The sequence below is a fragment of the Lipotes vexillifer genome, unplaced genomic scaffold (assembly GCF_000442215.2).
Source record: "Lipotes vexillifer unplaced genomic scaffold, Lipotes_vexillifer_v1.1 scaffold12, whole genome shotgun sequence".
NCBI lineage: Eukaryota > Metazoa > Chordata > Mammalia > Artiodactyla > Lipotidae > Lipotes > Lipotes vexillifer.
In genome coordinates, this window is record NW_006796716.1 from 4,429,354 (window position 1) to 4,444,419 (window position 15,066).

General features: G+C 55.9%; 2 protein-coding genes across 2 annotated transcripts in view; both read left to right on the forward strand.

The window, feature by feature from the left end:
- Nucleotides 1-7,009, forward strand: part of ACTL6B (actin like 6B) — a 13,282-nt gene extending 6,273 nt beyond the window's left edge. The window contains exons 5-14 of the mRNA XM_007468845.1: nucleotides 718-815; nucleotides 1,473-1,567; nucleotides 1,633-1,739; nucleotides 2,424-2,513; nucleotides 2,665-2,726; nucleotides 2,844-2,958; nucleotides 3,071-3,151; nucleotides 3,253-3,348; nucleotides 3,558-3,644; nucleotides 6,717-7,009. Of these exons, the coding sequence (XP_007468907.1) occupies nucleotides 718-815; nucleotides 1,473-1,567; nucleotides 1,633-1,739; nucleotides 2,424-2,513; nucleotides 2,665-2,726; nucleotides 2,844-2,958; nucleotides 3,071-3,151; nucleotides 3,253-3,348; nucleotides 3,558-3,644; nucleotides 6,717-6,797 (912 nt within the window). The 3' untranslated portion in view covers nucleotides 6,798-7,009. The remainder of the gene's footprint in view (nucleotides 1-717; nucleotides 816-1,472; nucleotides 1,568-1,632; nucleotides 1,740-2,423; nucleotides 2,514-2,664; nucleotides 2,727-2,843; nucleotides 2,959-3,070; nucleotides 3,152-3,252; nucleotides 3,349-3,557; nucleotides 3,645-6,716) is intronic.
- A 1,481-nt stretch (nucleotides 7,010-8,490) lies between these two features.
- TFR2 (transferrin receptor 2) overlaps nucleotides 8,491-15,066 on the forward strand; it is a 12,816-nt gene continuing 6,240 nt past the window's right edge. The window contains exons 1-10 of the mRNA XM_007468846.1: nucleotides 8,491-8,555; nucleotides 8,798-9,050; nucleotides 9,151-9,337; nucleotides 12,198-12,338; nucleotides 12,419-12,530; nucleotides 12,632-12,754; nucleotides 13,151-13,267; nucleotides 13,397-13,536; nucleotides 13,904-14,067; nucleotides 14,744-14,863. Coding sequence (XP_007468908.1) covers nucleotides 8,523-8,555; nucleotides 8,798-9,050; nucleotides 9,151-9,337; nucleotides 12,198-12,338; nucleotides 12,419-12,530; nucleotides 12,632-12,754; nucleotides 13,151-13,267; nucleotides 13,397-13,536; nucleotides 13,904-14,067; nucleotides 14,744-14,863 — 1,390 coding nt within the window. The 5' untranslated portion in view covers nucleotides 8,491-8,522. The remainder of the gene's footprint in view (nucleotides 8,556-8,797; nucleotides 9,051-9,150; nucleotides 9,338-12,197; nucleotides 12,339-12,418; nucleotides 12,531-12,631; nucleotides 12,755-13,150; nucleotides 13,268-13,396; nucleotides 13,537-13,903; nucleotides 14,068-14,743; nucleotides 14,864-15,066) is intronic.

Consider the following 15,066-nt stretch of genomic DNA (forward strand, 5'->3'; position numbering starts at 1 on the left):
TCACTGCCGTGGCCTCTCCCATTGCGGAGCACAGGCTCCGGACACGCAGGCCCAGCGGGCCATGGCTCACGGGCCAAGCCGCTCCGCGGCATGGGGGATCTTCCCAGCGCGGGGCACGAACCCGTGTCCCCTGCATCGGCAGGCGGACTCTCAACCACTGCACCACCAGGGAAGCCCTGAGCATCTTTTTATGTACCTGTTGGCTTTTGTGAGTTTGGGGTTTTTTTGTTGTTTTTTTTAAAATTAATTGCCCCTCTATTATAGTTTTGCTGGGACCTTGGGAGGGAATAAAAGTAGATGTTTGTATTCAATCCAACATTTTTACCCAGAAGCCTTCTTCCTCAGCTTTCTTGCCTCTGAGATGATTAGAGTGAGGAAAAGGGATGTACTGGCGGCTGGGGGTTGGGGGGGCTGAAGTGTGTATTGCACAATCAGGAGTACTGGGCTATGAGTCAAGAGACTGTGACTCTAGACCCAGCTCTACCAAGAGCTTTCTGGGTGATCTGGGCCAGTTTCCCTCTCTGATTTTTGTTTTCTTCAGTTGAGTTTGAATTGTGATCTTTAAAGTTCTTTATAGTTGTCACATTCTAAAGATCTAAGAGGGTCAGGGGACCTGACCTCTGTCCTCAGTGCAAGATACGTGTTGGGGTGGCGGGTATGTACATGGATCGGTGCCTTTCCCTTCCTGAATCTTCCCCTTTTGCACTTTCTCCTCAGTGGAACACACGGGCCAAGCGGGAGAAGCTGACAGAGCTGATGTTCGAGCAGTACAACATTCCTGCCTTCTTCCTGTGCAAGACAGCTGTGCTCACTGCGTATCCACTGGGTTAAGCTACTCTGCCAGCGTGGAGGGTCAGGGTGGGGTGTGTGGCGTTCTGAGCTGGAGGCTGGGCCTGATTCTATGGAGAGTAATATCCTGGATGGGCAGACAGCCCCCTGAGCCCCATTAGTGCAGAGGACCCCTGGGGGCTAAGTGCCTTGGACCTTGGGGTGGCCAGCTCAGTGGCCCTTTCCCATTCCTTGGATCAGGCTGAGCATTGAGAGTAGGGACAAGTAGACAGCAGGGGCTGGGGCTGGAGGGAGGAGGGAAGGGTATATGACACTGAGGTGTTTGTTCCCTTCCCAAGCAGCCAATCAGCATTGATTTTATTTAAGGATCTCCCTTGCACTGAACCCTATGCTAGGCAGTGGGGCGATAGAGCCCCTAATTTCAGAGAGCCCACGGGACATAGAACTAAACCTAAAGAGAGGCTGGGAGCTCAAAAGGAAGGAATAGAGGAAGAGAGTGTGATACGGACAAGAAAACAGCGACAAGGGTCTCAGCTGCCTTTCTCCAGCAGATGGGTCACAAACTAGGAGAGATTTGCTGACTGGAAATGGGCTGGATCCAGGAAAGAAGAGAGTGACTAGGCCAGACTCAGGTCCCAGCCCCCTCTTGCTGCTGTCTCTTTGACCTACCCATCCCACACCAGCTTTGCAAATGGACGCTCCACAGGTCTGGTGCTGGACAGTGGGGCCACCCACACCACGGCCATTCCAGTGCACGATGGCTACGTCCTGCAGCAAGGTGGGGCCTCGGCAGGGGTTGGGGGTGCCTTGAGGGACCAGGCCCTGACACCCCCTCCTTTCCAGGCATTGTCAAGTCACCCCTGGCAGGGGACTTCATCTCCATGCAGTGCCGAGAGCTCTTCCAGGAAATGGCAATTGACATCATCCCGCCTTACATGATCGCAGCCAAGGTGGAGCCTCTGGGATGTCCTGGGCACTGACCCTATGACTGTCGACCCACTGACCCATCAGATATCAGGGTGGGGAGCAGCCAGGTCCCAGAAGGACCCTCAGCCCTCAATTTGCAATTGAGGCATCAGAGATCTGGACAGGATGAGGGATATGGCCGAGGTCCCACAGCCAACTTCTAGGATGTGTATGTGAGGGTCAGTGTGGTGGGTTCTGGTGTCCAGTAGACCCAGGTTCAAGGTCTGCTTCTCCCACAGAAGAGCTGTGTGACCTAGAGCATGAGACTGAAGCTCCCAAGCCTCAGTTTCCTCCCCTGTAAAATGGAATAACAGCATGTAGGGCTGCCACGAGTGTTAAATGAGACACTGCATGCAAGGGATCCCCACGTGGAACATGGATCCGTAAAAGGCTGTTTCCTTAAGGTCTGGCCGCCTACTGGATTCCCCAGACCCTCAGTGTTCTCTGACCAAAGCCTTTCAGATCAGCTGTACCCGCTGCATACATGGCATCTCTGGGGATGGGCTCTCCCCTTCTCTCTCCTCTAACAGGGAAGGGGGAGAAACACCTTTTCTGGGCAACAGAGCAGAGAACCCAGTGCCCATTAGCTGCAGAGCTGGCAGGTGTGGTCAGGGTAGGCTGGGCCAGTGTGGGATGGGGTAGGGTGCTCACAGGCTGTGTCCCCACAGGAGCCCGTACGGGAGGGTGCCCCCCCAAACTGGAAGAAGAAGGAGAAGTTACCCCAGGTTTCCAAGTCCTGGCATAACTACATGTGCAATGTGAGGCGCTGGAGAAATCCCCCCGAACCCCCGTGCCCCCCACCTCCTAGTCCCCTGCCATGAGCCGCGGGGAGGGACAGAGGCCCTGCAGGCGGGGTGGGGTGGGACCTGAGGTGGGAACCCAGCCCTCACCACCTCCCTGGGTTCTCAGGAGGTGATCCAGGACTTCCAGGCCTCTGTGCTGCAGGTCTCGGACTCTCCCTATGACGAGCAGTAAGTGCAGCTCATGGCTGGGGGTGGGGGGTGGAAAGGGGGCAGGCCTGGAGCTCAGGGGGGACCGCTGGTCTTTTGGGAGCACCCCCAAGCAGAGTCTTGCTCCTTCCTGGGCAGGGTGGCTGCGCAGATGCCCACAGTGCACTACGAGATGCCCAATGGCTACAACACAGACTATGGTGCGGAGCGACTCCGCATCCCTGAGGGCCTGTTTGATCCCTCCAATGTCAAGGTGGGGCTGGGTGGAGGGCCCTGGATCCTGGGGTGTGGGAGAAGCTGGGAAGGATCACAGAGGTCTGGGAGAGGGGACAGAGGGCCCAAAGCCCAGTCACCTTTCTCTGCAGGGCCTTTCGGGGAACACCATGCTAGGTGTGGGCCACGTGGTGACCACCAGCATCGGCATGTGCGACATTGACATTCGCCCGGTGAGGCCCAAGCCTGAGTCTTGGCAGAGGGGCCCAGGAGAAGCGGGGTGGGGTGGGGAGGGGCTGTCCCGTGGCTGCTCACTCCTCCTCCCTGCTCTCAGGGCCTGTACGGCAGTGTCATTGTCACTGGTGGGAACACGCTGCTCCAGGGCTTCACTGACAGGCTCAATCGAGAGCTTTCCCAGAAGACTCCACCGGTAGGAACCCACCCCTGGCCAGGGCCCTGGACTCCAGTCCTGGCTCAGCCCTTCAGGACCAAGTCCTTCCTCCTTCCCACACATCAAGCAAACGTTCTGGCCACCACAGTGGCCCCTTCCTGCTGTGGCTTCCCAGTCTTCCCTACCCCCAGCCCTGTCCCTTCCCAGAAGCCAGGTGTCTGCTTCCCCCAGCCCCTCTTTCTCCCCAGAGCATGAGACTGAAACTCATCGCGAGCAACAGCACCATGGAGCGCAAGTTCAGCCCCTGGATCGGGGGCTCCATCCTGGCCTCACTGGTGAGAGGGGAGGGGCCTGGCCTAGCGCTGAATGTGGGGAAGGGCAGATCCACACAGCCCCCATCGCCTTGCCTGCCTCCTCATTCATTCATTCAACAAACATTTATGAAAGGGCAGTCAGTGCTCCCAGAAAGGTGGATCTTACATCAGGACACAAATCAGGGAGCGGAGGACAGGAAGCGGAGGGGTTGGCTGGGATGAGATTGTGGTGGCCCTGTGTGCCAGGGTGAGACCCTGAAGGTTTGGGGCAAGGTGATGTGATGGCCACAGGCACGTTTGGGAAGGTTATGTCAGACATGAGTCTTTGGGGATCAGGGTATGAGCCGGATGTGAGGGGACCTTGCCAGGAGGTTCTTCCTATTGTCCTGGAGTCATGGAATGGGTAGCAGTGGGGATGGGGTGGTGAGCAAGGGGCAAACAGAAGGAGGCTGGCAGGTTGGTTCTGGGGTGGTAGGTGGGGAGTTCAGTCTGGACCAGCTGCTGGGGTAGAGGCAAGACGCTGAGCGAAAGGTGAAGATGCAAACTGCATCTGGGGGTGCAGGTGTCAGCCACACAGAGTGGGACAGCAGGGCCATGACAGGACAAGGAGGATATCCACTAGAGTGGGTGCCCCCAAGGAGACAGAAACAATGGTCAGAGTGACAGGAGACGGAACCCCTGAAGTTAGCTCAGGGCTGAGAGTGTGTCAGTCACACAGTTGTTGAGGGCCTCCTGTGCACCTGAAGTGGACAGACGGCCCGACCTAGTCCCCGCCTCTGTGCGTGGGAACAGTCTGGAAGCCGAGACGATTAAACAGGAGGTCATCACAAAGTGTGGGGTGTTCCTTCAAAGGAAGACTTGATTTTGTTCAGGGGTCATGAAGGGCCTCTAAGGGGCACTCAAGCTGAGATGAAAGAGTGAGTAAGAACTTATGAGGCAAAGTGGGAGAGAGGGTGCTTGGCTCCTGGGGGGAGCCAGGCAAGGCCAAAGGCAGTGGGCAGATGCTGTGAGATCTGAGTTGAGTGAGCACACTTGGGCTGCAGAGCAGAGAGTGGACTGGAGAGGGCTGCTGTGGTCTCCACTGTGACCTGCGTTTGACGGCGGAGCAGATATCGGGGTGGAATTGAAAGCTTATCAGAGGTCTGACTGACAGAATGTGGACACTGTTTTGATACGCGAGGTAAGAGGGAACTGGCTCAAGGACGAGGCCCAGGATGCTAGATCCTGGCAGTGCTGTCCAAGAGGAATGTAATGTGAGCCACATAGGTCATTTAAAATTTTTTAGTAGCCATATTTAAAAAGAGTCCAAAGAAACACGTGAAATTAAGTTTTAAGAATATATCGTATTTAATCCAATATATCCAAAGTATTATCATTTAAATGTGTCATCAATATAAAAGTTAAGATGTTTTACATTCTTTTCTCTGGATTTAGTCTTCAGTATCCGGTATATATTCGACATGCGGAGCATATCTCATTTAGGACTAGCCACATTTCAAGTGCTCAATAGCTCCATTTCAAATGTTCCATGTAGTGAACGGCCACTGGATTTGGACAGGGAAAGTGTAGAAGGTGAGAATGACCAGAGAAGCAGGTTAGGGACAGGTGTGGGCGAAGGTAGTGAACACAGTTGTGGACATGTTGAGGGTGAGGTCCCAGGGGACACTGAGGAGGAGGTGTCCAAAGACAGCTGAGTACAGTAAGTCCCCTACTTATGAACCTTCGGGTTTCGAACTTTCAAAGATGCGAATGTTCGCATGTCCAATCACATAGTTAGTTCACGTGTCTGGCGTACATTGTCACATGCGTGCATTCTCCACAAGTGATTTGCTTTTGTGTACTTTACTGTACGGTACTGTATAGAGTACAGTAGGAAGGTACTAGTAAAAAATAGAAGTGTTCATTTCATTGGTACTAGTGCAGAACTTCTTAGAATATGCAACCTTAGCATAAAATATTTCTTTAAAAATTATATTTCAAGCCCATAAACTAATTTCACTCTGAAGAATTTTGAATAGGAATGTACATTAGATATTATAGATGTTGGAATGATAGATAAAAATCAGATATCATCTTTTTAATCCAGTTACTTCACTGTGACCACATTTGTTAAAACTGCGTTCAGTATTATGTGTGGTCTTCATGATTTCTTTGGATCCCTAGTATCTGTATTTATTTCAGCAGACATAATATACTTGTGGGAAAAGTATTATAAACCTATTAAAGTACAGTACTATATAACTGATTGTGTTAGTTGGGTACCTAGGCTAACTTTGTTAGACTTAGGAACAAATTGGACTTAAGAACATGCTCTCAGAAGGAAACTCGTTGGTATGTAGGGGGCTTACTGTATTTGGGTCTGGAACTCAGCGCAGAGATCTGCACTGGAAACCAGAGATGGTGGGAAGGGTGGGGCTTTGGCACGTGAGCAGAAGGGAGGGGAATGACCTGGTCCGGGAAGGTGTGTTCTTCCTGGACACGCCAAGGGACAGAAGCAGGGACACACACACTAACTTTCAGGCAGAGGCAGGACAACCACAGAGAGGGTGCAGTCTGAAATGCCAGGGCTGGAGACCCTCAAGGCGCTTGTTTCAGCGGGAGGGTGGAGGTGGGGCGCCAAAGTGAGGACATCCTAATATCCTGATGTTAGGTAGTGTCGGAATGGTGGGGAGGGAGGAGGAAAGATTTTTCTTGGGAAGGAGGGCGACTTGGCGTGTTTGGAAGTCCTGACGGAGTGATAGGGTATCTGGTGGAGAATGGATGTGGAGTGTTGGGGCGCCGGTTGGCTGGCCTGGGGCTGTAAGCTACACCTCCCAGCTCGAGAACAGCCCTGGGCCCCGGGCAGACTGGTGCTCAATAAATATTTGTTGAATGAATGAATCGTGGATTGAACGATATGAAGCAGGTATTCGCCCTCTGAATACGAAGGAGGGGACAGGAAGATGGGGCAAGTTGGTGGCTGCGGGAGGGCTGTGGGCTTGAGAGGAGGAGGTTCCGAGGGGTCGAGCCTGCGCGGGAGGCGTGTGGGGAGGCGCTTCTCCCTCTCGCCAGTCTCCCCGACCGCCGATGTCGCCCCCCCCCGCCACGACCCAGGGCACTTTCCAGCAAATGTGGATCTCCAAGCAGGAATATGAGGAGGGCGGGAAGCAGTGTGTGGAGCGGAAGTGCCCCTGAGGGCGCCCGCTCCCCGTCCACAGGCCCGCCTGCAGCCGTGGGGGAGGGAACGCAAAAGCAAGGAGATGGTTTCCCCCACCTCTGCTCCGCCAGCGCAGATCGAAGCCCCCAACGCTCCCAGCGCCCGCTTTTCTTCCCTTCCCCACTCGTCCTCTTAGATTGTGATGTTTCTGGGTTGAAAGGAGTAAAAATGTTTTAAGAAAAAAAAAAAAGTTGGCCTCTTTGGGAGTGGGCAGTGGGGGCAGGGGTCTGGAGAGAGGAGAAGGGAGGACCACACCTATACCCATTCGGAATCGCACGGTGGACGCCAGGGCAAGGTCTGCGGGCGGGGGCAGAACCGTAGGAGCCACGGATGCCTCAGGTTTCAAAGGGGCCGCAATCCAGGGAGGATCACGCAGCGAGAGCCCGGGAGAGTCGCTCAATTAGGCGCCCAGCGAGGAGCTGAGTTGCGGCGGGAAGTGGGAGCCCGAGAGAGGATGCGGCGGTAGGGGCGGGGCGGAGCCTAGGGGCCGCCCAGAGGCGTGGCCTGGGCGTGGCCGGAGGTGGGATCTTGGGTGGGCGGGGCCTCGGGCCTCCCGAGAGACCGCACTTAAGCACCCCTGGACCCACAGCTCAGGTGAGACGGGACTGCGCTGTCTTTTCCGGGGCGCTAGGCGGTGAAAAGAGTGGGGCAGGGAATGTGGCACCCGTACTCCCCAGCAGCTCAGAACTTCTCTCCCAACTTGGGTAGGAACTGAGGTCTCCCAGGAAGACCCCGACACCGGGCCCTTGAGCCCTTCCATTCCAGAGCTCCTTGCCCCATGCCTGAAACTGTAGGTAAAACTTAGTAGTTTGTGCCTGTGTTCTGAGGTCCCCAGACCCCAAAGAGATAGAAACCCGTGTGGTCCAAGTCCTTTGGTAACCAAAGAGGCACAGGTGCCCAGGGAGGACCATGACTTGTCCAACGTTACCCAGCTCTGCCCGTGCCTTGGCCAGGATTCTTTCCACTGATTCCTGGTGGGCCTTGACCCACAGATCCCAGACTCCAGGCAGGATCCCCATCCTGGAGCACTCACCGGTCCTACCTGACCATGTGTTCCCACCCTTGCACCTCCCTCCCCAGCAGCCAGCAGGAGCCTGGAACCCCCTTGCAGCCTGATTCCAATGGGACAGACACCCACATGGCCAGGCCAAACCCCAGGTCACACCACTGTGGCCCCTTCAGCTAGGGATCCCACTGGGAGGGCAGCTACTGTGTTACAGGGCTTGGGTATTGAGGAGCCTGCAAGCCAGATGAGGAAGGGGCAGAGGTGTTCATGGTGGGGAGCTTAGGAAGGGGTCCCCAAGGACATTGGGAAGGGAGGAAGCAGGAGGGTGGAAGGGGCATCCATATCTCGGCCTTCCCCAGCCATCAGCCCTCCTCCCCCAGCCTTGACGGGAACTAGAGGCCAAAGTCTGCCCCAAGGCCAAAAAATTGATTGTTTTGCAAGAAGAGGGCAGGAGTGGGACTGCGGAGGGATTGGCAGGGGAGGGCACAGCCCCTCATCCTCTAGCCTGGGCTGGGGGCCATGTCTGGAAGGCTGAACTGAAGCCCGGACTGTGCCCCCACCCTGGGACAGGGGAGGCAGAGAAGGGCCTGGGCTCAGGCTGCCTGCCAGGGCTGATAAGGGGCCTCTTGGGGCTCCCACAAACGGTTTATCACTGGGGGTGGGGGACAGACTGCAGGGCTCAGGAGTGGGCACGAGCATGGAGCGGCTTTGGGGTCTACTCCAGAGAGCGGTAAGATAGAGTGGGGTTGGGAGACCCTTAGGCCTTCTCTCCAGGTCCTCAGTCCCCTCCCAGACCCCAAGGCGGGCCCCTCCCCTTCCCTACCTCCTACTCTCCCCTCCAGCCTGCTTCTTGGGACCCTCTCCCCTGCCTTGTGCCCATGGCACCCCGAAGTCACTGACCCTGTTATCGCCAGATTCCTCCCCATCCTCCAGGCCTCTTTCCCCGATTTCATGTCCACCACGCCCCTACAGCAAAGGTTGTCCCCAGGACCCTCTCAGACCATCTACAAGCGTGTGGAGGGCACCCAGCAGGGGCCCCTGGAGGAGGAAGAGGAAGACAGGGAGGAGGGGACCGAGCCACCGGCCCACTTCTTCCCCATGGAGCTGAGGGGCCCCGAGCCCCTGGGCTCTCGACCAGCTCGGCAAAACCCCAGACTCTGGGCAGCAGCAGGACGAAGAGCCACCCCCTACCTGGTCCTGACAGCCCTACTGATCTTCACTGGGGGTGAGAGTCATCCCCACCCCCAGTGGAGGGGCTGGGCTGGGGGGGATATCTGGGGTCCAGAGAGGGGCACAAGGAGAATCTCCATCTTGCCACCCACCAGCCTTCCTCCTGGGCTACGTGGTCTTCCGGGGGTCCTGCCAGGCATGTGGGGATGACGTGATGGTGGTCAGCGAGGACATGAACCATGAGCTGGGCCCGGACTCCCACCAGGGCACATTGTACTGGAGCGACCTCCAGGCCATGTTTCTGCGGCACCTGGGGGAGGGGCGTCTGGAAGATACCATCAGGTGAGGATCAGCCGGTCCCATTCCAGGCCCTCAAAAACCATCATCTGCTCAGACTCAGCCTCCCTTCCTCTTCACCCGGGACCCTGAGTCCTTCCACTTGCCGCCCTGGCCTCCCTGTTCAGTGGTCCTGGGAAGGATAGAAGGCGTTTGGAGCTGAGGGGAGGGAGGGCAGCAGATGACACATTTGGAAGCTGAGGGAGCTGCCTCAATGAGCACAGAGGGCTCCAGCATCCACATATGAAGTGGGACAGACCCAGAAAAGTCTTGAATGCCACATTGAGGAGCTTGGATTTTGACCTGTGGCAGTGGGGAGCTCTGGGGGGCTCTGAGAAGGGGGGACTTAGGGAATCAGAAAAAGAAGCAAATGCATGTGTGGGCAAAGACCATCCCCCAATCTGTGGGGTCTGCCAGCCCAGCGTGAGCAGGCTAACGTTTCTTTTGTCCTGCTGAGGTCACCTTTTCCTACTGGGATGGAGCTGCCCGGGTAGGTCCAGAGAAGAGGTCAGGAATCACTTCTTCAGTGGATTTTCCTGGGTTTCCTAAGTAGAAAATTATATAATCTATATTTAGTGAGAGACGCATAGTTTCTTTTCCAATGCATATATCTTTTATATCTTTTTCATTTCTTATTGCATTGGAGAGGACATGAATTTAGGTAATGAGATAGTAAATATCCTTGCCTAGTTCCTAACTTTCATAGGAATGTTTTTCTAATACTTTGTCATTGTCGCTTTTTTTTTTTTTTTTTTTTTTTAACCCGGGCCCTCAGCAGTGACCGCCAGGGAATTCCCCCAGTTAGGTTTTTAAAAGCAAATTAAGGAAGTTTCCTTCTATTCCTAACTTACTGAGACTTTTTCTTTTTTTTTTAATGATCATGCAAGGAGGAACAAGAATCAAATTTTTTTCAAATATTTTTCCAGAATGTATTGATATGATCACATGATATTTCTTCTTTAAAGTTTATGTGGTCATTTGTATTAATAGATTTCCTTGTCTTCATGAGATCAGCATAAACTTGATTGAAGTGTATTATTATTTGTTGATACACTGCTGGATCCATTTTGCTTGAATCTGTGGCATCAACAACATGCATGTTTTTTTGTTTTATTTTGGTTTTTAAATTAATTTATTTTTGGCTGCATTGGGTCTTCGTTGCTGCGCATGGGCTTTCTCTAGTTGCAGCGAGTGGAGGCTACTCTTCGTTGTGGTGCGCGGGCTTCTCATTGCAGTGGCTTCTCTTGCTGTGGAGCACGGGCTCTAGGCACATGGGCTTCAGTAGTTGTGGCGTGTGGGCTCAGTAGCTGTGGCACATGGGCTCAGTTGCTCTGCGGCATGTGGAATCCTCCTGGACCAGGGCTTGAACCCGTGTCCCCTGCCTTGGCAGGTGGATTCCCAATCACCGTGCCACCAGGGAAGTCCCTACATGCATGGTGGTTTTTGTTGGGTTTTTTTTTTTTTTCTGTTGAGCAACACTTAGTAGTCTGGGTACAGCCTGAGCAAGTGGATGGTTTGACAGATCTAGGGGGGTTGGGGGTGGCACTGTGGATGCCATCAAAGGGCAGGGAGGCAAGACGGGAGCAGTGAGAGGGAGCGGGCAATGAGGTGATGTATGACTCTAGGTTGGCTGGGGAAGGAAGGGACACCAGGGAGGAGCTGATAGACATGGAGAAATTGGACAGTGTGGAATGCTCCATGGGCTTGAAGAACAGGTATAGTGAGCCTAAGGGAGTGAGTTCCAACCTGAAAAGCTCCGGTCAGGGAGTGAGATTCTGGAACTTTTAAGATTTATATGATAAACTGTGTCCTATTTATCTTGCAGTCTCCAGCACCTACCACCATGCCTAGCGCTTAGTAGGTGTTCAGTAAATTGGATCAGTATTCCAGAGATGGAGTTCTGGGGACAAGATCCAGGATGTGGCCAGGGAAGTGGCTGGCCAGATGCCAAAGTCTTCACTGAAAGTGGCTAAGTGACCAATTGGCTAAAAGATAACAGCAGCGAGGAAGGACAGAGGGTGGGACTGCTGGATGGCAAGGACTTTGACGGAAGAGAGTTTCATGGTCAGAAATGTGAACAGTGGAGCCAGAAGCACAGCTCCTCTCTGGGCCTGGGTGGTATGAGAGCCTGAGCTGCTTTTTTCACATGTCCCAAAGGATACCTGGCCTCCCAAGGGACAGCCAGGTTTCTGCCAAGGCAAAAGGTAGAAGGGGTATTCGGTGATGATGCTGAGAAGGGAAGTTTGTTTGCCATGGAAAGAGCACAGGTGGAGCTGGTTGAGAGAGAGGCCATGCAGGGGCCGTGCTGGCACAGGCAAGATGGAAGATCAGGGAGAGTTCCAGTGACAGCAGGCTGGCTAGTTAGGTGGTGACTATGGAAGGAGACAGGGTGAGGTCTCCAACCAGACAAGTGACCCCAGATTCCACCGGCAACCTTGGTGTAAGGTGTCTCCATCAGGCCCAGCTGGAGGATGAGAGAGATGCAGGGCCCCTCACCTCTGCCCAGATAGCCCTTTGGAAGAAAAGTGTTTTCATGCCTGGGGCAAAGCACAGGCTAGTGTGTGTATGTGTGGAGGGGACAGTAGGTAGACTGGTGAGTTTGGCCTGACCTGTGAAGAACCTAAGGGGTGGTGGACAGGATCCCTGGCTATCAGAAGCTGAGGTTTAAGCAGAAGGAGGCCCTGGAGACCCTCCAGCGCAACCCTGGTAGTGATGGCAGGAGAGCCTTAAGAGCCCCTCACTGCCCGGGGCTGGGGCCACCCCCCACCTCTGGCATCCTTCCCCGGCTCCCGCCCTCTCTTCCAGGTCCCCAGAAGTCCCTGCCCCTCTCTCTTCCCGCGCCCCAATCCCCCCTTTCCCTGCACAGGCAAACCAGCCTTCGGGAAAGGGTAGCCGGCTCGGCCGGGATGGCAGCCCTGGTTCAGGACCTCCGCGCGGTGCTCTTGAGCCAGAAGCTGGACCACGTGTGGATGGACACGCACTACGTGGGGCTGCAGTTTCCGGACCCGTGAGTGCATGGGGTGGGGTTGGGGGGCGAGGAGGGGTGGGCGGCCTGTGGGTGGGTCGCTCACCACCCCCGCTCCTCAGGGCTCACCCCAACGCCCTGCACTGGGTGGATGCCGCCGGGAAGCATGGGGAGCAGCTGCCACTGGAGGACCCGGACGTTTACTGCCCCTACAGCGCCACGGGCAACGCCACGGTGAGCGTCTCCTGCCCGGTCCCCAGGATGGGGCAGCGTGCGCTTTCCCTGGCGGTGGAGCAGGGGCGCGCCTCACTGCCCTCCCCATCCTCCCTCCCCAGGGAGAGCTGGTGTACGCCCACTACGGGCGGCCGGAGGACCTGCAGGACCTGCGGGCCCGGGGCGTGGAGCCGAAGGGGCGCCTCCTGCTGGTGCGCTTGGGGGTGATCAACTTTGCCCAGAAGGTGAGGGTCCCTGGATGCGGGTTGGGGCGGAGCGGGGAGGATGCCGGCTGGGGAGTCCGGGGATCGGATGGCGGCAAATAGGAAGCGTCTAGGAGGCGGTCACAGAGAGAAAAAGAAGAACCAAATGGGTCGTAAGAAACCGTTGGCAGGGAACAAAATCAGGAGGTTGGGGTGGGGAACAGAAACGGGAGGGAATGTGGGGTACAGTGAGGTTTGGGGGCTGCCGAGGCACTGCGAGAGGGCAGAAGGCGAGGTCCGGGGGGTGCCCACAGCCTCTCTGTGGATCCACAGCTGCAGATCAGAGGCCGTGCCATTCCACTTTTACTTTGCTCCTTCAGCCTTTACAAATCCGTTTCCTCTGGGAGAAGGGGTCCTTTAGCCACCTCCCGTCCCCAGGTGGCCAGTGCCCAGGACTTTGGGGCCCAAGGAGTGCTCATATACCCGGACCCGGCAGACTTCTCCCAGGGCCCACACAAGCTTAGCCTGTCCAGCCACCGGGCTGTGTATGGACATGTGAGTCTCGGGGAGCCAGTATTGCCTTCCTGTGGTCCCAGGGCTGCACAGCCTGCCTAGGATGAGGCTGGCGCCCTATTCTGGGGAGCCCGGCTCACAGTTTCAGTGTGGGCAACCCTCTCCCCACAGGTGCACCTGGGAACGGGCGACCCCTACACACCTGGCTTCCCTTCCTTCAATCAAACCCAGTTCCCTCCGGTCCAGTCCTCAGGCCTCCCCAGCATCCCAGCCCAGCCCATCAGCGCGGACACTGCCTCCCTCCTACTGAGGTGGGGGCCATGCGGGGACCAGGAGGGGAGGAGGCAGGGAGAGGTAGGCTGCAGCTAGCCCATAAGGTGCCTTTGGGTGAACTAGAACAAGGTGGCTCTTCTGGGTGGGCGCGGCCTCTTGCCATTTGGTGAGTGGAGCTCCAGCTGGATATCACACCCACCTCTGCTGGGCACTCTTGAGCAGGACACAACCTGCACAACTGTCCAAGGCAGCCCTGGCTGCACTGGCCCCTCAGGCAGAGTACAGATGCAGAGAGTTGGAGCCAGAGGGTGTGAGGGAGAGAAAGAGTGAAGTGAGGGCTTTGGCCTCTTCTATAACCTGGGACTCTCTGCCACTTCTAACCCTTTCTGCTCTACCCCTCCCCAGGAAGCTTGAAGGCCCTGTGGCCCCCCAGGAATGGCAGGGGCACCTCCCAGTCTCCCCTTATCGCCTGGGCCCTGGGCCAGGCCTGCACCTAGGGGTCAACAACCACAGGGCCTCCACCCCCATCAGCAACATCTTTGGCTGCATCGAGGGCCGCTCAGAGCCAGGTGTGCTTGCTCATCCAGCATCACCCACACCCTGCAGCGGGGGAGCTGGGGTTAGCAGGGAGGGAGGCTGGCAAGTTGGGGATGGGTTGGAACTGAGGGGGTGGCAGTGAGGAGACCTCACGGTTGAAGCTGTCCCGAGACAGAATGGGCAGTTCTGCACAGTAGTGAGTTCCCTAGCACCAGAGGTGAGCAAGCATAAGTTGGGTGATGTTACAGCATGAAAGGGAGGTCAGACTTGATAGATGAGCCTTTCAAGCATAACTTGTTGTGGATAACAGTGGGGAATCAAAGTGGGTTCTTGAGCCAAAGAGTGTGGTACCTAGAAGCACTGAAGGAAGAGGCACAGGGAGGCCTGTGATGAGGCTCAGATGAGGATGCTGGTGGTGGGAGTGTGAGTGGGAAGGGTTAGAGAGAGATTTTAAACCTGTCAGGACTTGGTGAACAGAGGGGCACCAGAGGGGCTCCATTATCAGGGAGGTAATGGAGCCCAGAATGACCCCAGGCAGTGTGATGAAGGAGCAGCCCACCCAGGAAGGGCCAAGGGGAGGAGAGGAACTCTTTAGGGGCAGCAGGGATTGATGTGAGGGTCCTGGAGAAATGGACCCTCCCAGGGTCAAGGGAGAAGCCTCTGGGTTCTGCCCATGTAAGAGGTGGGCCCCAACATCCCCTCCCCCAGATCACTATGTTGTCATTGGGGCCCAGAGGGATGCATGGGGCCCAGGAGCAGCCAGGTCCGCCGTGGGGACCGCCATACTGCTGGAGCTGGTGCGGACCTTTTCCTCCATGGTGAGCAATGGTAAGGTCAGGGCCTGGGCCTGGGCTGGGCAGCTGGGGCTGTGGTCTGAGCTAGGACAGGGCAGAGAAGCAGTTACAAGCACAGGCTGGAGGGTGGCCACTGAGACCTGGGCTCCAAACCTGGCTCCTCCGTGTCCTGGCTGTGTGGCCCTGGGCAAGTCACTTCACCTCCATTTCCTCATTTTTTTTTTTTTTTTTTTTTTT